This window comes from Engystomops pustulosus, chromosome 5 (genome assembly GCF_040894005.1).
Source record: "Engystomops pustulosus chromosome 5, aEngPut4.maternal, whole genome shotgun sequence".
NCBI lineage: Eukaryota > Metazoa > Chordata > Amphibia > Anura > Leptodactylidae > Engystomops > Engystomops pustulosus.
The window spans coordinates 174,222,164-174,245,309 of NC_092415.1; the positions used below are offsets into that span (position 1 = coordinate 174,222,164).

General features: G+C 43.1%; 1 protein-coding gene across 1 annotated transcript in view; it reads left to right on the forward strand.

Annotated features, from left to right (window-relative positions):
* The window catches only part of OXSR1 (oxidative stress responsive kinase 1), a 66,069-nt gene that overhangs the window by 22,847 nt on the left and 20,076 nt on the right, over positions 1-23,146 (forward strand). The window contains exons 2-4 of the mRNA XM_072153854.1: positions 8,648-8,760; positions 17,452-17,560; positions 19,552-19,693. Coding sequence (XP_072009955.1) covers positions 8,648-8,760; positions 17,452-17,560; positions 19,552-19,693 — 364 coding nt within the window. The remainder of the gene's footprint in view (positions 1-8,647; positions 8,761-17,451; positions 17,561-19,551; positions 19,694-23,146) is intronic.

Genomic DNA, 23,146 nt, shown 5'->3' on the forward strand with positions numbered 1-23,146 from the left:
GTCAGGGATGAGCAGCCACAATCTGCTTGTGATTATAGTTTAGTAGTGTGGAGTATAAACTTCGATGACTCAATTGATGCCAGATGGTTCCTTGTAACCACAATCTTATCTCCACCACCTAGTTACTGTATTACCATACTATTATATTATCGGAGGCCAATGGGCAAGAGAGGTACCGTATTGTGATGGAACAGAATACTGCGGGTAAATACTGCTTTTGGGTGGGGATTGTCTTCACCCAATACACATCTAAATCCCAATAGATTTACCTCTTTTATCGGAGTTGGACCTTATGTTGTAGACATGGTATTTTTATCGTCTCATAGACTTCAAATCTTTGTGTATTCTTAGATGCGGTTGGGCACATCAGGCTGTACATAAGGAATCCATGGGGGTGAGGGGGCTGTGTCTAATGGATCCATAGGAAGTGAGGGGAGCTTTATATAAAATAACCATGGGGGGCTGTTTGATATTATTAACCAGGGAATATTTAAGGGAACAGGAGACTATTTTCACATGGTTTGGGTAACATGTTGGTGAACTTGGTAATCACTTAGGCTACAAGTTTCCACCTCTGTAAAATGTTTCCAAAGCCTATTGCCCACAAGTGAATTTAGTCGGCTTCCGGGATTTACCCGAGTTAACCTAAAATGACTGAATTCAATGGACTTGTTGAAGTCAGTGATTTTGGATTCGGTAAGGGTAATTCCTGCTCGAGCGTGGGGAGAATTTGTTGTGGGAAGGGGGCTTGGTAGAACAGTGTGAACAGTGTAGGCCACAACTGGGACATCTTTATTGGGATTGGGGAGTCCATGCTTTGATGGGTGAGTGTCTTTGCAGGTTAACACCTGATGAAGGCACGAATTCTGATATATGACAATCTACTATTTCGCATGGACCTCTCTTCCCACTGTGCCCTCTGCAGAAGATCTCTAGATGCTGGGGATTTAAAGAAGCTTAGCCCCACACTGCACTGGTCAATTGTAAGAGTGATTACACAAATCTGCTATGAAACTTTTTAATCCGTGTTCCCATAACAGCCCAAAATTTTGAATATCCTTACAGGGAACCAAAAATTTTTTTGTGGCTGAAGTTCCACTCACAAAATTCTGACATGTATACAAATTCAACTAAAAGGGAACTTGTCATCAGCAATTGGTCTAATAAACCACTACCAATATATTGTCAAACGGCATAACCAGCATAACATCTTCTAGTTCAGTGGTGGCGAACCTATGGCACGGGTGCCACAGGTGGCACTCGAAGCACTTTCTGTGGGCACCCAGGCCTTAACCCCAACAGAGAGTTTGCCAGACAGGACTCAGGGCTTCCTCCTGCGGTTCAATACAGCCCAGGACGTGCCGAGCTCAGCGCCATTTTTAAAGCAACATCCTTGGCTGCCAGGGCTACAGGAGGAGCAAGAAAGTGTTGACAGATTATTGTTGGAGCGCCTGCTCTTGGAACCCTGATTATTCCTCTTCAGGGGACCCTGAATCCAAGTTCTCAATCATCTTTCTATTGTATTAGTGAACTCAGGACACCAATACGATTGAAACCTATGATACAGCTGGGATCAATAAGTTACTGCTTACATTGTCATGTTGGCACTTTGCAACATATAAGTGGCTTTTGGTTGTACTTTGGGCACTCTATCTCCAAAAGGTTCACCATCACTGTTCTAGTTGTTGTTTCTTTCATGTCCCAGTGTGGGGGCATCATCCAGAAAATCAACTTTGAAGTGAGATGTGAGTTGTTTGCATAAAGTCAAGGAGCCGGAGAGTTTAACACTGGAGTCAAGGTGGGGAGCTCTCTATGCCTCCTCTGTGACTGAGGTCATGCATTGGACCTCAGGAGATCTGGTTAGTAATCTCTGGATACAGAACCATCAATTACAGTGAAGGGGCTTCCTGAGGAAAAATTAAAAATTGATTTTCTGGTTAATGCTACCACACTGGGTCATGAAAGAAACATGATCTGGAGAAGGTGTTCAGCTGCATGGCAACATACCGCTAGTTGTTTATAAGGTCAATTTCTGCTGACCGGTTCCTTTAAAAACAAACCTACATAAACCGGGGACTGCTTGTATTTGGTGACCCAGAGACTGCAAGTTATTCCTAATATTAGTCAAAGGAGCTTCTACCATGTCTTCAAAAGTTGTGGTTGGCCAAGTACTCTATATATTAAGCCCTACTTGATGATGTTACTCTCTTTTTAGCTTCCCCATCCTACTCTCACGAGACCACCATCGGTAGGCTTCATATTTCCCAGAGACACTTACTGAATTAAACTTTTTTTTTTTTTTTCTGTACAATACAAGATATTCCAAGTAGAATATTAACCAAGTAGACAGGCAAGGACACTGAATATTAAGGTTACCTAGTAGTAGGAACCAAATTTGGTTAAAGCCTTCCGCTTTAACAATAAACACAAATGCCTTCAGTTTACATGATTATTTCAGAAAATAAAGCGTCTCCCATCCATCTGAAAGGAGGACGTGTTGCATCGTATGTTGAGGGGTCGGTAAACGTTGCTCAAGTCCTAAAACCACAACATGTGATGGAACGTCATATCGGCTCCAATGATACATGGCCGCAATATCCCAGTAAACACAAAAGCATTTCAAGAAAAAGGTCCCTTCTCTTTTATGACACATTCAGCCCTCGCGTACAGACGTGTTTTGTCATCTATAGATGACCCTAAATGAAGTTCTAATACCCTATAAAGGTAAAGTATACAGACCACCTCTCTTTATCCAAAGCTGATTGTCGGTTCCGCCATTAGAGCACAGTAATTTTGTATGATCCATATTTAAAGGAAATCTACCATAAAAATCCATCATGATAAACCAGGGACACTTATTCATAGATCCAGACACTGTGACTCTGGTAATCTGCTTATATTTGTTATCCATAGCCGCCACCTTCTAAAATCAACTTCTAAAATTTTTTAAATTATTCTAATGCTTGAAGGGATCTGGGGCATTACCAGAGCCCCTCAGTGCTGCAGTTTCACAGGCTGTTACATTGTGCTGAACATGTCTCTCCCTTCCCCTGCTCTCTACTTCCTCTCTCTGCCTGTGTAATATAGCATCAGCGGGAGGTGACCTGCTCTGCTCATTGTAAGAACCGGTGAAAAGACATCACTGAGGGGCTCTGGAAACACCCACCAAAGCTTTTCAATCTAACTCGAATAATGTTAAAAGTTGATTTTTGAAGGGAGGATGCAATATAACAAATATAAGATGCTTACCACATTCACGGTGCCTGGATCTATGAGTAAGTGTCCCTGCTTTATCATGATGGATTTTGATGGTAGATTTCCTTTAGTGTTAAAGGGAATTTGTCAGCAGTTTTGACCATACAAACCTGCAGACAATGTTAGGTAGCACCCCAGAGATCTGTATGATCTATATTCCAGGATTGTAGCTGGATTTGGAGCACTCTTAAAGGGGTATTCCGATCTGGGCATTTACATTTAATTAAATTCATTTGCCTTATGAAAACATTTCTTCAATTGGATGTTATTAAAAAAAATGTTCCTGTGTGAAGATAATTTCCCATTAATGTAGCCATGTTGTCCCTTAGAAACCAGATAGCTTCCTCGGATACGACCACGTCACACTCTGGCAGCAGTGGCCAGACATGCGCTATAGAGTCCTGCCGGACCACCAGGATTCAGTAATCCTTACCACAGGACGGCTGTGCGACATGTAGTATTTTCCAGACATTTTATATACAATAACCTTTTGTTTCTTTGTGCACTCACTCCAGCAGAGGTGGTCGTATCCGAGGAAGCTATCTCGTTTCTAAGGGACCATATGACTACATTTATGAGAAATTATCTTCACACAGGAACATTTTTTTTAATAACATCTAATTGAAGAAATTTTTATATATGGCAGATTAATGAAACTGAATGTGAATGTCCAGATGAGAATATCCCTTTAAGCCCTGCTGTGTGAGAACTATTGGATGTACTGCTGGTCTCACTGGTCCTTCCCCTGCTTAACAGCGATATTTTTTTTTTAAACGGAAGCTGCCACAGCAGGTGGAGGGGTTGTGCAGCAGTACTTCCAAGAGCTTTCACACACCAGTGCTCAAAGTACAGCTACAATCCTGGAATATACATACATTTTTTTTCTGTCTTTCTGAATCAGTTAATAGGGATAAGTCGCTTCCGTTGATTTTTGACGTGCGTTCGCTTGTTGAAAGGATCCATAAAGAAACTATACGGCTAGGACGGCACGGCAGCATTGGTCGTGCAACCTCAAACCACATTACAGACCGGTCACAAGCTAGTGCTACTCTGACGCTGTGTTACATTGTGACCTACAAACTAACATCCATCCCGATTTGGATTCTTCCACAAAAGCAAAAATGTAAAGTAGCGATCTTCATGTCACATGACCAAAAACTCTTTATAGCGCTAGTTTTGGTTCTTAACCATGGTTGTTCATTCCTATAGCCACTGTAATCCTAAAACTAATTTCCTATGCGTCCGGAGACTGCTGCAGTACGTCAGTAGTCGTCCTGATGTATTGACCCGCAGTGTAAGAATCCTGTGTAAGTGCTTTGGTTTTGCTTGATTCATCAATATCCTTATCTGAATCCTGATGAATCACGACTATGCTGTTAACGAGTTTCAATTTTCTTCATGTCTGACGAGGCAAAATCAATCATGTCACCCATCACTGGGACTTCTGTATGACTCTTAGTGTGTTGGTTCTGGATAAATAGGGGATTGTTGAACGTGTGGGCCCTGTTGCTTAGCTCGCCGTCCCATGGGGCCCCATTTTGTGATGGTATCTAAATTTTCTTGCTTAAAAAACCTGTTTTCTAATCGAGGAATACAAATGAAAGAATTCTTATTTTGCATTGCATTCATTCAGACGTGACAGAAACTTTGTGAGGAAAATGCCTTGTTGGCTTTGTACATGTCATTACCTCGGCGCTCGCACGTCCCTAGCGTGTTCAGTAAGAACACGGAATGTAACCACAGAACAGGAGCGTTCTGTTATAAAAGCAGCTCTATGCCGCCTGGAAGTGCTCACGTTGGCCAAACTGGGGCTCTGCCACATCCTTCAGGATTTCTGTCATGCCCCGTGGGATATGATCCAGCATCATTCTGCCTGTGAACCCTTTGCTGACCAGGTCCTTCACAGGTTTACTGAAGAAAATCTAATTCTATGGCATCTTAACTAAGGCCCCTTTCACACTTGTGTTTCTCACGCGTGTGTTCTCCGCGTGCTTTTGACGTGCAGAACTTGCGTTGCACTCTGACCCATTGTAATCAATGTTTTTTTTCAGACTTGCATCTTTTTCACGCAGACACGCACGGTTTTTTAACGCGCATGTAAATCTCAGCATGCTCTACTTTTGCAAGTCACGCGCGGGAAAAACGCACCATACAAGTCTATGGAGATGCATCAAAAAAACTCACTGCACTCTGAGACATATGCAAGTGCAATGTGTTTTTCACTGACCATTTGCCATAGAAATGATAGACCGCAGTCCTGAGTCTTTCACATGCGTTATCTGCGCGTGAGAAACGCATTGAAAATGCCCCAAAAAAAGCACATGAAAAACAGACGCTGAACAAACTGATTGAACTCTGATGCAAAATGTCAGTTTTTCACTGACCAAATCCTGATCGCTCCCTGATCAGACTCTGACGTGATCTGCAACGCAAGTGTGATAGAGGCCTAACAACTATTGACCGGAACTAGTGGCCGCATATACAACAGTAGTAAAATTATAGCAAGTGTGATGAGCGATTTGTAGGTTGGGGGGGGGGGGGGGGGGATGCTAAGTATCAGACCTAAAGCAATCATCAACTTGAAAGGGCATTGCCCCCGCACTTTACAGAAATGTGAGGTAAAGTGGCCAACCCCTTTTAAAGAGACCTACACCACTATTCTAATTGCTGAGGGCAGTACCCCAAGGCTTGTATATTACTGGGTGGACCTAGCACTAGAAGTGTTTCTTTTAGCTCCTAGCTTTCTCTCTGGCTCTTAAACCTCGTTCAAAATTTTCCAGGCCTACATTAGCAATTATATTGATATTACGCCTTTCAAAAAGTCCAAAAAAATTTCAGGTGTCAAAAAAAAAATAATTTCACAAGTCTTGAAAATCTGAGTTGGAAGCCATACCGGGAACATTTTAATGTGTGTTACAAATCCGATGATCTCATGCGGTCAGTAGAGATTAATCTGTCCGACACACAGCCCCGAACAATCACTGGCCCTTTTGCTGGTTACAAAAAAGTGTCCATGGTAACAAAATAATGTGTTTTTGACTACTAAAAATAATTCTGCTAGATTCTGCCTTTACGGTAAATATATGTGGGCATAATTTTGTATTTCAGACCAGATGAGTAGGGAATAAAAATGGGTTTTTAAGGATCAACCCTTTTGACATGGTCATCAATATTACATTTGTGGGAGTACGACATGTGCCAGATACTCCTGGGGTTGGCATATCTTGGCTTGGTTTGTTGCGATCTACCAGTGTGTACATTAGCAAGTAATCGCAAGTCCTGATTTTCCAGGGCCACAGTGCTGCAGCTTCCCACACAGACCAGAAAGTGACAGAAGAAGCATACCCATAATTATACAGGCGGTCCCCTACTTAAGGACACCCGACTTACAGACAACCCATAGTTACAGACGGACCCCTCTGCCCCATGTGACCTCTGGTGAAGCTCTCTGGATGCTTTACTATAGTCCCAGACTGCAATGATCAGCTGTAAGGTGTCTGTAATGAAGCTTTAGTGATAATTCTTGGTCCAATTACACCAAAAATTTTTAAACTCCAATTGTCACTGGGGCAAAAGAAAAAAAATTGTCTAAAACTTCCATTATAAAATATACAGTTTCGACTTGCATACAAATTCAACTTAAGAATACAACTGCCTGTATATGTGTTTAGTGTACAGTGTTAGGCTACATTCACGTGTGCCCGCTGTGCTGTATCTGCTCGAACCTCCCGATAGAGATACGTGACGCATGGCGCCGTAATATGGGGAGAAAATGGGGACATGTCCTATCTTTTCCCTGGGTATGGAGCATCCGTACCGATCCATGCGCCCATTGCCGACCTATGGGGGACGTATATATATCCGCAAGCTATGGTCATGTGCATGTAGCCTTACTAAAGCTCCTGTTGTTCAGTCAATTTAAAACGGACTTGCACATCCTCTACTCATAATAATGAGGAGACGGCTCTGCGCACTGTCCCAGTCTATTGAGCAAAGCTGATCTGTGAGCCACAGAATATTTGAAGTGTAACAAATGATTTGAAGCTTTTATTTAATATTTCAGAATTTCATTTTGCAAGTGATTAATAGCAAACTTTCCAAAATATTTAACAGAGGAAAAGTTTGTTTTGCTCCTTTCTTCTCCTGTAGTGAGTAGTGTCTTTTGAATGCTTTTTAAGCCTGTTCAAAACAGATAGATAAGGATGTGAGGTTGAAGAGTAATGCTTTTACATAACCTAGAGTATATTTTGCTTAATCTTATCTCCTCACAGAGTAGAATAATCAGAAATTAGTAATATGGGTAATAATGGTTAACTTTGATTATATGCTTCATTAAAGGAAATCTACCATCAAAACCAAACATGATGAACCATGTGCACTTAGATCCAGCAACTGTGACTGTGGTAATCTTCTTATATTTGTTATTCATGACCTCCTTCCTTCTAAAATCAATTGTTATAATTATTCTAATGAGTCTGAAGGGCTCTGTGGGTGTAGCTGGAGCTTCACGGGTTGTTACAATGAGCAGAGTGAGTCTCCTGTCAATGCCTTTCCTGCTGATGCTAGATTACGCAGGCAGATGGAGGAGGGAGAGAACAGTTGGTTGGTTGAGACTCGTTCTGCATTGTAACAGCCTGTGAAGCTACAGCTCTGATGGGCTCTGGTAATGCCCTCAGAGCCATTCAGACTCTCATCATAATTGTAAAAGTTGATTTTAGAAGAAAGCAGAAGGCCATTGATAACCAATAAAAGAAGTATACCCCAGTCAGTGTCTGCTCTATGAGTAATTGTCCCTGGTTTATCATGCTTTATTTTGATGGTAGATTTTGTATTTTATGATACTTGTTTTATATGCAAAAGTAGACAATAATTGTAAAACTAAATATATTTTGTCGTCCTTCATTGTTTTATAACAGACCTGCTTGGGAAATGCTTATGTATTTGATTTGACCACCTTTAGCAATACAAATTGGATGGAAATGTAAATTTGTGTGGTGGATCTATTTCGGAAGAGCATGGTTGACTATGTGACATTTTATTGGGGATCACCCACTATAGTGGGCTCTGAGATAATGCTTTGCTCTCCGTCAGGCAGTATAGTAAGAAGCTTGGCTGGATCCTGCTGTCATTGACTCCATCCATTATTTATCTACTTCTGTATTGGCTGTGTACATAGCACCTCATATGTGGGTCACGTATCAGTAGGAAGACCCAGCAGTCTGTCTTGTGCTAGGTTGTCTTTATAGTGATCTGCTTTGTTATGTGTACATTTTTATATCTCTATATATTGTACATTTATGATTTCACAGATCCTTTACAATGTAAATTTGCAAATTTATTTATTTATTTTTTAAATATTATATTCTAACAAATTTATGTTTTTGGTCCACAGGTAGCGGGGCAACCGCGGTGGTCCAAGCTGCATACTGCATGCCCAAGAAAGAGAAAGTGGCTATAAAGAGGATCAATCTAGAAAAATGCCAGACCAGCATGGATGAACTACTGGTAATGTGAAATCCCAATTCTGCCCTGAAAATGACTTTGTCCAATGCCCTGTAGTAGACATATTTTATTTATATATGTTTTTACCTTTTTAAAAGGGGTAGGTATTTCAGGACAGTGTCAATGATTACATATGCATATCGGATTAGTTACCCCTAATACTTGAATGGTTGATTTCAGCAGTCCCCGGGAATACCATGTGAGACTTCGAGCTGTGTTCTCTGTCCTCCTGGGCCAACCACTACACACAGAACATTAATATGAACCTGTCACCAGGAATGTCATTTGGTGACAGGTCCCAATAACTTACGCTATGCTGTACTTCATAAAACTTTATTTCATATTACCTGGCTCCATGCCAGCAGCGTGTGGCGAGTCCCTGGAGGTAGAGCAGCTGTGCCAGTGTCTCAGTCATGCATTCTTCCTCTCCTCCCCTGCCATCTCAATACACATGACTGGTGCGCTTGATGAGGAGTATGGAGGAGAAGAGATAGAGACACTTGCGCGCACACACAGGCTGCTACGGCTGCACGGGACTCTCCACACACTACCGGCAAAAGCCTATGGTGGGAAATTCATTCGTCACAGCCTCCACCCAGTATATAGTTAGCCAGCCCATGCCCCCTTGGTATATAACCAGGCAGCTCATGACCCCCTTGTATATAGCCAGGAAGCTCATGTTCCTCTTGTATATAGACAGTCAGCTCATGCCCCCTGGTATATATATAGCTAGCTAGGCGGCCAGCTCATGCCCCCCTTGGTGTATATATATAGCTAGCTAGGTGGCCAGCTCATGCCTCCCTGGTATATATATAGCTAGCCAGCCAGCTCATGCCCCCCTGGTATATAGCTAGCTAGCCGGCCAGCTCATGCCCCCCTGGTATATATATATCTTGCTAGCTAGCCAGCCAGCTCATGCTCCCCTGGTATATATATATATAGCTAGCTAGCAAGCCAGCTCCGGCTGCACGGGACTCTCCACACACTACCGGCAAAAGCCTATGGTGGGAAATTCATTGGTCAGTCTCCACCCAGTATATAGTTAGCTAGCCCATGCGCCCTTGGTATATAACCAGGCAGCTCATGACCCCCTTGTATATAGCCAGGAAGCTCATGTTCCTCTCGTATATAGACAGTCAGCTCATGCCCCCTGGTATATATATAGCTAGCTAGGCGGCCAGCTCATGCCCCCCTTGGTGTATATATAGCTAGCTAGGTGGCCAGCTCATGCCTCCCTGGTATATAGCTAGCTAGCCAGCCAGCCAGCTCATGCCCCCCTGGTATATAGCTAGCTAGCTAGCCAGCCAGCTCATGCCCCCCCTGGTATATATATAGCTAGCTAGCCAGCCAGCTCATGCCCCCTGGTATATATATATCGCTTGCTAGCTAGCCAGCCAGCTCATGCCCCCCAGGTGTATATATATCGCTTGCTAGCTAGCCAGCCAGCTCATGCCCCCCTGGTGTATATATATATAGCTTGCTAGCTAGCCAGCCAGCTCATGCCCCCCCTGGTATATAGCCATCTCACGCCCCCGAGTATGCCCAGCCTATTTAAAACAAACAAACAATATCCGCACTCCCCATTCCGTTGCTGAACGCTGGTCCTCTTCAGTACGGGACTTAATATGAACCTGTCACCAGGGATGTCATTTTTAGCTAGTGACCGGTCCCAATATCTTATCCTATGCTGAATAAGCAGAATATAGCCCTAGATTGTATATTGTTAGGTCATAGCTCCAGGCCTCAGTGATGTTATAGTATAACATGGAATCCTTTATCACTTATAACACACATAACTATACAGAAACATTTACCTTGTGTGTTGCTATAGATTTGTCCGTGTCTCAATTTTTGCCTTTAAAAATTCTAGAAAGCTGGATAAGCCCGATTTACACCCATGTAACAGAACCTGGTGGTACATTATAGTAAAGCCCACTCTATAGCACTGTATAGCTGTTATTATTTGTGACATTAATGAAGTGATATTCTGGTGTCTCCCATCTAGTAGTGGTGGTTGCAGTGTCCACCCTGGGCCTGGAATATCTCGTTTTACTAAGGCGACACCGGTTCCCAAACCCCAGATTACTTGGCTCCTTTGTAGAGCGGCTGAATGGCTCCCTATATGCGGCTGATCGGGGAGGGGAGGTGCCCGTGCTTTTGTTTCATCATCTCCGAGCTCTTGCCGTCCGGCATGCCGTCTTTATCAAATGGATTGAAGTGAATGGAATGTGATGCTGTTTATTATTCATGGACCTTGTGATTCCCGTCCGGCAGCCACTGTTTACAACCCCACATCAAACAGCTGATTTTTCATTTCCATTGTGTGCGTTCTGTGGTTACGGGATTTAACCTCTTTGCAGCCTCCAGTAGCAGCACAGGCCTACATATATCCCCTGCTTCCTTTATGGAACCATGTTCACCTTCATAGGGGCAGACAAGTGTATCGTATTGAAAAAATATCACCGGCTGCAATAAAATATGGTATGAAATGGTAATTTGTAACTAGATATTGGGTCTGATGTGACTCGCACGCCCACTATCAGTATGTATGTTATGTCTGTGTGGTTTTGTAGGCGTCTTCATCGTGCTCCAGTCTCCTTCCACAATCCACCGCTTTCTAGATCAACTTCTCAATAAATTTTGAATTGGCTGTGGGTGAATGTTTTTGCATCTATGGCAATTTCCAGTGTGATCATAATGTTTATAGGGACGAAAAATAATACGAAGCTGTACCTGTACCAGCTGATGTCTTTTTTGCTGTCCGTGGAGGGTGCGACCCGGCAGGGGGAGGGTGCGACCCGGCAGGGGGAGGGTGCGACCCCCACTGGTATAGGTGCACCTTTTCTGCCCTCACGCTGTCAAATACAGCAAATATCCACCATCCACAACGACACCTTGTGCCTTCCTACACACCAACGTTCCCCAATGTTTCTAGTTGGGTCATCGATTCAAGAACCTTCTCTTTTCTATGATCCTATAATTGACACCAGCAGGGAGGAAGTAAAGGGCTGTAGTAAACTTGATTCTCCTCCTACTCCCCCTAATACTAAAATAAATGGATTTTGATCTTCTTCTTTTATTTTATTTTATTTATTTATTTTTTATTAAAAATTGAATTTACACATATCACATGAGGTTGTTTATGTCAATTTTTAGTTAATGTAAAACCATGTAATTGTGATATATAATACAGACCTGCGCTGAGATGATTAATATTTAAACAGAACCTGTCACTTCCCTCCATAAAAAGCAGCCACCAACGCTGCAGATGAAGGCATCGGAGAAGCGTCTTGCTGTGTTTATTTTCCTTGAGTGCCTACAGACCTTATGTAGAAGTTTCTGGGATTTGTCTATGCCAGTTTTTTTTTTTTTACTTATGTCTAATAAATGTTGTTGCTGCTATTAAAGGGGATGTCTGGTCGTCATATGAAAACTGGCAGATTGGGGAAAAATGGTGTATGTAAAAAAAAACAAAAAAAACAAAAAAACCTTGAACTCCCCTGTTTCCATATATTTCCATTGATATTGCATTGGTATTTACGGGTGAGGACTGTATGCTGTAACCTTATGCCCGCTGCAGCCCTTTATATATTGTTATTATGGAAATAAGCAGATATTTGATAGCTTCATACCCCCTATTAAGAATGTTTTACCTTAAAAGGGGGTTGTCTATCATGGCACTTAATAATTTTTTTAATGATATATACAAAATAAACATTTATTAACCCTGTAGAGTGCCAATTGATGTGAAGTTCTTAGCAATGAGCACTTCCATCTTTATAAGCTGTGTTTGCTCTAGCAGAGAGCTGTTTTTGCAACTACCAATATCAACCTATAAAAATGTTTGCCCTGCTTGTCAGGGTAGGAGCGGAGCATATGGCATATATGGCACTAGAGATGACAAAAGGAAGCCAATAGTAGAAATTCTTTGTAAAATTCCTAGGATAACCTCCTAAAGGATACACTTCACAATGGTATCTTTAAAGATAACCTGTCACCAGGAATGTCATTTTTAACTGGTGACTGGTTCCAAGAGTCTGTTATACTAAGTTTAAAAATGCCTGTGTTAGTATTTTGAATCGGCTCAGTACTTAATAAAACTTTATTTCACATTACCTTGCTCTCTGCCAGCATGTGGTGAGTCACGGGGGTAAGGAAGCAGCTGCAGCAGCAAGTGTGCCTGTGTCTCGGTCTCCTCATGCATTTTTCCTCTAGGCCACAACACCCCCCTCCATCACTCCTGAATGAGTCTAGAGGAGAAGAAACTGTGAAACGCGCACACAAAGGCTGCTACAGCTGCCCCTTCCCCGGGACTCGCCACACACTTCTAGAAGAGAGGCAGGTAGTGTGAGAAAGTTTTTTATTAAGTACTGAAATTATTCAGAATGGTAAAAGTTAAAGTTTTGATCAAACTTTCAAAAACCTACTTTTCCACTTGTGTTCTTGGCAATGGTCCAATAAGTTAATCTCCATGATCCGGTAGAGCTACAACCTGGTGAAAGCATAGTATATATTGGTATAAACCTTCAAATCTCCCACCTTCTTAGATGACTACAATGCTGAGCTCCAGTGCTGTGGTTCCGGTACCGTGTTTTCCAAGCATTAATTGGTTAATGGTCTATGGTAGGGAAATAGTGTTTTTTTTTTTTTTTTCCTTTTTAATGCCCCTCGGTCCAGTTATTAGGGATTGTTTTTTTTTTTTTTTTCTTTGCTTGTGTCCTATTGTCAGGTATAAGCCAGCTGCCTATTTTAGGAAAATTCCTCCGATGAGTAGTTTGATCTGTACAAGCTCCACACATGCCAGGCAGCTTTCTGGCATTATCCAGCAATGCCCATCAATGCTGAACAGAGGAGAGGCATTAATCCGTCTAGTGATGGGTAAAGACCGGTGCCACTGTTAGGCCAGTTATGTTTTGTTCCAAAAATAACCTTTACATTACTGGGTGTAGCATATGACTCATCCTTTGCTCATGTACTACTATATGTAAGATTATATCTCACCTTTACCCACTCACTTATAATTATTGCAGCACATTAATGTCAACATATTAAAACATGGAGTGCTATATGGGATCCACAAAGTAGCGGCTCTCCTTCTCTTGTGTTATAGATTGATGATGGATTTTACTATACGGGTGCCCTGCTGGGGAACAGAAATGTCACAGCTCTGCATCCTCAATTATCTACTTACCGTTTCACAGCTCTGCATCCCTGACTGTATACCCACTGTATCACAGCTAGGCCTTCCTGAGTGTATACTTGCCATATCACAGCGTAGTCTCCCTGACTGTATACTGTCACTGCTCGGGCCTCCCTGACTGTATATTCACTTTATCACTGCTCGGGCCTCCATGACTGTATACTCACTGTATCATTGCTCGGCCTCCCTGACTGTATACTCACTGTATCACTGCTTGGCCTCCCTGACTGTATACCCACTGTATCACAGCTCGGCCTTCCTGACTGTATACTTGCCATATCACAGCGTAGTCTCCCTGACTGTATACTGTCACTGCTCGGGCCTCCCTGACTGTATATTCACTTTATCACTGCTCGGGCCTCCCTGACTGTATACTCACTGTATCGCTGCTCGGGCCTCCCTGACTGTATACCCACTGTATCGCTGCTCGGGCCTCCCTGACTGTATACCCACTGTATCGCTGCTCGGGCCTCCCTGACTGTATACCCACTGTATCGCTGCTCGGGCCTCCCTGACTGTATACCCACTGTATCGCTGCTCGGGCCTCCCTGACTGTATACCCACTGTATCGCTGCTCGGGCCTCCCTGACTGTATACCCACTGTATCGCTGCTCGGGCCTCCCTGACTGTATACCCACTGTATCGCTGCTCGGGCCTCCCTGACTGTATACCCACTGTATCGCTGCTCGGGCCTCCCTGACTGTATACCCACTGTATCGCTGCTCGGGCCTCCCTGACTGTATACCCACTGTATCGCTGCTCGGGCCTCCCTGACTGTATACCCACTGTATCGCTGCTCGGGCCTCCCTGACTGTATACCCACTGTATCGCTGCTCGGGCCTCCCTGACTGTATACCCACTGTATCGCTGCTCGGGCCTCCCTGACTGTATACCCACTGTATCGCTGCTCGGGCCTCCCTGACTGTATACCCACTGTATCGCTGCTCGGGCCTCCCTGACTGTATACCCACTGTATCGCTGCTCGGGCCTCCCTGACTGTATACCCACTGTATCGCTGCTCGGGCCTCCCTGACTGTATACCCACTGTATCGCTGCTCGGGCCTCCCTGACTGTATACCCACTGTATCGCTGCTCGGGCCTCCCTGACTGTATACCCACTGTATCGCTGCTCGGGCCTCCCTGACTGTATACCCACTGTATCGCTGCTCGGGCCTCCCTGACTGTATACCCACTGTATCGCTGCTCGGGCCTCCCTGACTGTATACCCACTGTATCGCTGCTCGGGCCTCCCTGACTGTATACCCACTGTATCGCTGCTCGGGCCTCCCTGACTGTATACCCACTGTATCGCTGCTCGGGCCTCCCTGACTGTATACCCACTGTATCGCTGCTCGGGCCTCCCTGACTGTATACCCACTGTATCGCTGCTCGGGCCTCCCTGACTGTATACCCACTGTATCGCTGCTCGGGCCTCCCTGACTGTATACCCACTGTATCGCTGCTCGGGCCTCCCTGACTGTATACCCACTGTATCGCTGCTCGGGCCTCCCTGACTGTATACCCACTGTATCGCTGCTCGGGCCTCCCTGACTGTATACCCACTGTATCGCTGCTCGGGCCTCCCTGACTGTATACCCACTGTATCGCTGCTCGGGCCTCCCTGACTGTATACTGTTATCTGCACACAGTGGGGGTCATTTACTAAGGGCCCGATTCGCGTTTTCCCAACGTGTTACCCGAATATTTCTGATTTGCGCCGCTTGTACATGAATTGCCCCGGGTTTTTGGCGCACGCGATCGGATTGTGGCGCATCGGGGCCGGCATGCGCGCGACAGAAATCGGGGGGGCGTGGCCGAACGAAAACCCGACGTATTCGGAAAAACCGCCGCATTTAAAAACCGAAAATGTGTCGCTTGGGGAGCGCTCACCTTCACCTTCTATGGGATGGTGCATTCCGGGGCGTTAAGATTATTTTCGGCGCTGCAGCGCCACCTGGTGGACGGCGGAGGAACTACCATCTTAAATCCCAGCCGGACCCGAATCCTGTGCAGAGAACGCGCCGCTGGATCGCGAATGGGCCGGGTAAGTAAATGTGCCCCAGTATGTATTACGTGCGGATTTAGGGGAAAAGTTTAGTGTAAATACAGTAGTGTTGAAGTGTATGCAAAACTTCAGCTCCACCCCACAGCCAAAATCATGGCATCATATGCATAATAAGTGGCCGATTTTGGCCCCCATCCAGTACACTTACTGACTAATTTGCATAGACATAAGAAAATGTTTCTCTGCGTCATTTAGTAGGTTTATGACCCTACATACTTTGGAGGGAAGGATTTGGACCTCTTGAACTCCTTTTCAGCAGGTTCCTTGAACATAAAACATCAATTTGAACCTGTCACAATTTATCATTTCTACCGTAATCTTGGAAAATGTCATCTGGAATGGGACTTCATTATAAGGGGGCTTTATAAACTGTTCGGCAGCTGCTCTTTTGAAGGTGGGATGCACAGTGGCTGAGTGAGTAGCACTTCTGCCTTGCAGCGCTGTGGTCCTGGGTTCGAATCCCACCCAGGTCAACATCTGCAAAGACTTTGTATGTTCTCTCCGTGTTTTTGTGGGTTTCCTCCGGGTTCTCTGATTTCCTCCCACACTCCAAAATATACTGTTAGGTTGATTAGATTGTGAGCACCATGTGGACAGGGACCGATTTAACATGCTTTGTGCAGCGCTGCGTAATCTGTGTGGGCTATATAAATGAAGAATTATTATTATTATTATTATCATGACTTGCTGACAGTTAACCAGATCTTCCATTTGTAGAGAAGTGTAATTGCTGTTTTGATAATATCTGTGAAGCTCAAAATCTGATGAATTCTACACATCTGACCATGGTTTGTGCCTGGTATGGAATCTCTGCTGTATCGGGAAGAATGGAGCTTGGCTGTAATACCACACACCACCCATGGTCAAGTGTGACGCTGCTTTTGGAAGAGGATAAAATCATCCCTGATTTTTGCTATATTTCTCTTTGGTAAAATGTCCCCATTATGGTCACTTTGAATCTTGCATTGTTTTTAGCCCGTAACAATGACCTGTGCTTTGCGGTTTCCTGCTGTCGTTTTGATAACGCGTCTAAATTGCAGTATTGGAAAAAACAATAACTTCTGCCTGACATCTGATCAATATCTATAATCTTATATAATCTCTGTTACACAAGTCACATCATTTTTATTATTTATATGACATGGCTTTCAAGTAATAGTGAATAACCAGACCTATTCAGGCTTTATCTATCCTATCTTGTGTGTAACCCCGGGACTGCCTTGGGTGGGTATGGCCTCCAAATAACGTTGCATTTATCAAAAATTATACTGCTGTAAAATTTTACAGACATTAAAATATAAACATTTTCTGTTTTTATTTTGCAAATAAATGTGCAATATTTTATGGCTGTAATCTACTAGAATTATAAATTTAAAATGAACCATAAGCACAATTTTTATATTTGCGTTATTTCTGTATTTTTTTTCAGAAAGAAATCCAGGCAATGAGTCAGTGCCACCACCCCAACATTGTGTCTTACTATACGTCGTTTGTGGTTAAGGATGAGCTCTGGCTGGTGATGAAGCTGCTGAGCGGAGGTGAGTGATGTCTGAAATAAAAACCAAGAGATGGATCCCTAGTTGAGGTATTTTTGAAACCTGATCTCTTAAATGGATTTTTCCATGATAAATTCTTGGTGTTACCCATTGGATGGAGAAAAGTGTCTCTTTGCACCGAAGCTCCCAACTTGCAGTCCCTGTGTTTCTTGTGCAGATAGAGCAGTCAATGTGGGCATGTTGACACTGCTTCGTATGTTGCTATGGGACTGCTGCCATGTTAGGACTGTTTTAAAAGGGGTTGACCAGGTATATAGAAGTTTTACATCTGGATGAGGAGACTATAAAAATAATAAACAGCATATACTTACCTTTCTCCCGCTCCCATTCAACTGCCGGTCGGCAGCGCCTTCCTGACCACAGCTGCGCACTTGCTACTGCATGAAACAAATGTTGTAGCGGGCAGGATAGCGCTGCAGGCCTCTGGAGACCCGGGAGTGATGGCTGCACGCTGGTGCCAAGCAGAAGCCGGGAGATAAGTGTATGATGGTTATTCTTTATAAAGGGAGCCTGTCATCAGAAATTGGCCTAATAAACCACTAGTAGTATGTTGTCAAGCAGCTGTGCAGTTTCTAGTTGGCGTTTCATTCATGGCCTGGTGTGGTGGCATCATGCAGAAAATCAACTTTGAAGTGAGATGTAATATTGTTTTACAGTCAGGGAGGCGGAGAGTTTAACACTGAAGTCGACTTTCCCCGCCTTAGAAAATCCCGCTCGCTGTAAATTAATGATTATGCGTCCTGCGACATTTATTTAGCAGATAAAGTCCGCCGTGTGATGTCAGTCACAGGGGAGGTGTTCAGAGGCAGGGAGAGCTTGACTTCAGTGTTAAACTCTCTGCCTCCCTGACTTTATACATCTGACATCTCACTTTAAAGTTGCTTTGTGGATTATGCCACCAAACTGGGCATTAAAGAAATGTCAACTAGTAACTGTTCAACTGCGTGACAACATACTGGAAGTAGTTTATTAGGCCAATTTCTGATGACCGGTTCCTTTTAAAGCCACGCCTTCCCCAGCTATATACAACACTTTTTATGTGTGGAGAAGTCCCATAAGGCACATATCCCTAATCATTTAGACTGATAATGACTATTGTTGGTAGTAATGATCCCTTTAACCCTGATGCTGCAGTGGATATGACCAGTTATCTGTGGGTGTGAGAATCAGACGGACAGGGAGAGTAGAAAATTAAAGGTTTCATTTTTTTTTTTGTTATGTCTTCTTTATGATGGTATGAAAAATATCATCAGTTTTTTTTTTTCTTTCACAATCATTATACATTAATTTAGTGAAGGACGTTCCAGCCCCGGTTTATCCTCATTCCACCTGTAAAGTGCTCCGTGGCAGGAGTTGTACAGCAGTCATATACCCAGCCAGGCCTGACTAATGATACTCGTGTTCCTGTTAATATTGTTTTTTTCTTTCTGCAGTTTGCACATTGTATTGCATGTCTTGGGGGATAAAATGCTGAGCTGGACTTCTTCCGTATATAGAATCTGTTTAATGTGGTTAAGCTCTAATAGTTCAGAATACCGTATATACTTGAGTATAAGCTGACCCAAGTATAAGCCGAGGCCCCTAATTTTACCACAAAAACCTGGTAAAACCTATAATTTTTTTTACTCGAGTATAAGCCGAGTTTGAGTTTTCAGCACATTCTTTTTGTGCTGCAAAACTAGGCTTATGCTCAAGTATATATGGTAATTTCAATGTTGATGTAGAGAAGTTATGTGTAACCTGGCGGGTGGCAAAAGAGAGAATGAGGATTGTAGGGTTCTTTACCGGGACATGGCAAAATTATGCTCACCAAATAAACAAAACTAGAAATCTGTTGCCTAAAAAGGACCTTTCAGCAATTTCATTTGCCACTTGGTGTTCTCCGTCAGCTCCATGGAGATTGAAATGAGATATGAAATTTTTGAAAATTATGGATGACTAAAGTTTTTTTTTTTTTTTCCCCTTTTCCACAGGATCCGTCTTAGACATCATCAAACATATAGTAGCAAAAGGAGAACACAAGAATGGGGTATTGGATGAAGCAAGCATTGCCACAATGCTCAAAGAAGTTCTGGAAGGACTTGAATATCTACATAAAAATGGACAGATTCACAGGTTGGTTTATGTTGTATTTTCAGCATATGAATTTTTGGTATGGGTTAGAAAAAAACCTTTATTTACTCAGAAGACGGACCTAAAATCTGCCTCCTGTTTATTTTATTGGAGACTGTAACATCCCTGGATTGTTTGCATAAAAATTGAGGCTTCGAAATCTGCTCCAACAAGCATCCCCTGATATTCTGAAGAGAATTTCTCTAAACCCTGAGTATTTAATTCTTTTTTTTTTTTAATATTTAGAGGGTCCACCCTATCATGAAATGCACAGAAAATCTGTTGTATTGTTACTGTGTAATGCACAATTCCTCCTGAGATTGTGTCAGAAGTAAACTAGTCACTTGCTACTAGGTTTCCGCACAACTGATCATTGATCATTCCAGCAGGAAAACCCTTTGTAATCACCTAGTTGTCAAGAAAACATCTAAGAAATAGGGATTATCCAAAATTAAGAAACCTTAGAAAGAGGGCCCCTACTGTGTCAATGTCATTACTTTGGGATCTTTACTGTCACACGGGTGGTGCCAGGCTGTTTGCGTCTGCCTATGTGATATTTGCAGGTCCAACTTAAGAACACACCTACAAAATCGCATCTTGTACATAACCCATGAACTGTCTGTATAAGTTTATTAGGAGCAGAGTAAAAAGTAAATCCTGACAGGACTCTCAGTCCCTCCTGAGAGTTCTGTCAAGATGTTCCTTAGGATGATGACACACATGGCGCTTTTGGCACTTTTTTGGGCCGTGTTTAGTAGTTTTTAAAAGAAATCTCATGCGTTTTTAAAAAACGGATGCATTTTTTACTGTCTGAAAACGCACTGACTAAAAACGGCCCAAAAACGCCATGTGTGACATCACCCTTACTCTGCTCCTACTTTTGTAATTCTGCCTATCACAAAGCTCTGCTTCTCTCCATCAGTTCACAGATTGGGCAATGGACAACCTTGCTCGAGTAGTCTGCCTTCTCTACCAAATTTTCACACCCCTAGGGTCAGCTGGCCACCAACGTGCTCGGGTTCGACCAGCTCTCGGTCCCGTTTGCATGGACCAAGACCGTTCATTTGCGGCCCTCCACACTTCTAGTAGTGGCATCTAGATACAAACTCTACACAACTCTTTCTCTTCCCATGTAGTATTTTACTCCTGGTATTTCTTTAATAATGTGAGAACTCTCACTCGTAACATGAGATCCGGTGTAACCCGTACTGTGCTCCATTCATCTTCAGTTACCGCTCACACAACTTTATTGTATGTGACACACCTGAGCTATGGGTGTGAGAAAGTTTCTTCAGAAACCAGAGTAATTACTCTATGGAGTTATATGTAGTCAGCGTGTGAGCACAGAAGCCTTTATAGTATTTTGATGCAGTTTTAGATTTTTCCTTTTTATGCAGATTACCTTGCTTGGTAAGTATGTGCACATTAAAGGGTATTTCCATTACAGCAAATTAATGTTATTATTTTATTATTAAAAGTTATACAGCTTTACAATATACAGGCGGTCCCCTACTTAAGAACACTCGACTTGCATACGACCCCTAGTTACAAACGGACCTCTGGATATTGGTAATTTATTGTACTTTAGTCCTAGGCTACAATAATCAGCTGTAACAGTTATCACAGGTGTCTGTAATGAAGATTTATTGTTAATCTTGATTTTTATGACAACCCAACATTTTTAAAATCCAATTGTGACAGAGACCAAAAAAGTTCTGGCTGGGATTACAATGATAAAATATACAGATCCGACTTACATACAAATTCAACTTAAGAACAAACCTACAGACCCTATCTTGTATGTAACCCGGGGACTGCCTGTACTCTCTGTATCAATTCCTCAGTTTTCTAGATCTCTGCTTGCTGTCTATCTATAGGAAGCTTCATTGTTTGCTTCCAGTGGGTAGAAATCTGACCATGGTCACACAGGTGCACGGTTCGTTACATCACACAGCTCTGATTACTCTCTATGATACTAACGAGCCGTGCACCTGTGTGATCATGGTCAGATTTCTGTTCACTGGAAGTAAACATAGAAGCTTTCTATAGAATGACAGCAAGCAGAGATCTAGAAAACCATGAGGAATTTATACAGAAAGTATATTGGAAAATTATATAACTTTTTATCATAAAAACAATAACATTACTTTGCTGAAATGAGAATACCCCTATAAATTTGCAAGCTGTATACATGGGACCTGACATCAATAAGTGGGTTTTCCTAAAATTTTAAGTTTGTGGTTCCTGGGGTTTCAAGCTCTGGGGCCTCAGGGTGCGTTCATACATTTGGCTGGGTTGAAAGCATTTGTCTTCATTGCTAGAAGTGTTAGCTGTGGGGTCTCATTGTTAACACCGCTGATTACACTTCTAGCAATAATGAAAACGCTTTCAAACCAGCCAAACGCATGGTACGCCACGTGCGAATGCACCCTGAATGATGGCAGGAAATGGATTAGTAGTCTGTGACTACTACTCCAGTTATGTGGGACTGACCCAGATGGGCAAGTACAGCTCTCTGCCAGCCTTGTGGATTTTACAGTGAATTTTTTTTTTTTTTAGTGGGAAAACCATTTTAAGCATATCTATATAATTAAAATGGTTTTCCCATATACAGTGTGTGTATTATGTGTGTGTATTATGTGTGTGTGTGTGTGTGTGTATATATACACTCACCTGCCACTTTATTAGGTACACCATGCTAGTAACGGGTTGGACCCCCTTTTGTCTTCAGAACTTGCTCAATTCCTCGTTGCATAGATTCAACAAGGTGCTGGAAGCATTCCTCAGAGATTTTGGTCCATATTGACATGATGGCATCACACAGTTGCCGCAGATTTGTGGGCTGCACATCCATGATGCGAATCTCCCGTTCCACCACATCCCAAAGATGCTCTATTGGATTGAGATCTGGTGACTGTGGAGGCCATTTGAGTCCAGTGACCTCATTGTCATGTTCAAGAAACCAGTCTGAGATGATTCCAGCTTTATGACATGGCGCATTATCCTGCTGAAAGCAGCCATCAGATGTTACAGGGTACATTGTGGTCATAAAGGGATGGACATGGTCAGCAACAATACTCAGGTAGGCTGTGGCGTTGCAACGATGCTCAATTGGTACCAAGGGGCCCAAAGAGTGCCAAGAAAATATTCCCCACACCATGACACCACCACCACCAGCCTGAACCGGTTATACAAGGCAGGATGGATCCATGCTTTCATGTTGTTGACGCCAAATTCTGACCCTACCATCCGAATGTCGCAGCAGAAATCGAGACTCATCAGACCAGGCAACGTTTTTCCAATCTTCTCTTAGCTGAAAGGAGTGGCACCCAGTGTGGTCTTCTGCTGCTGTAGCCCATCTGCCTCAAAGTTCGACGTACTGTGCGTTCAGAGATGCTCTTCTGCCTACCTTGGTTGTAACGGGTGGCGATTTGAGTCACTGTTGCCTTTCTATCA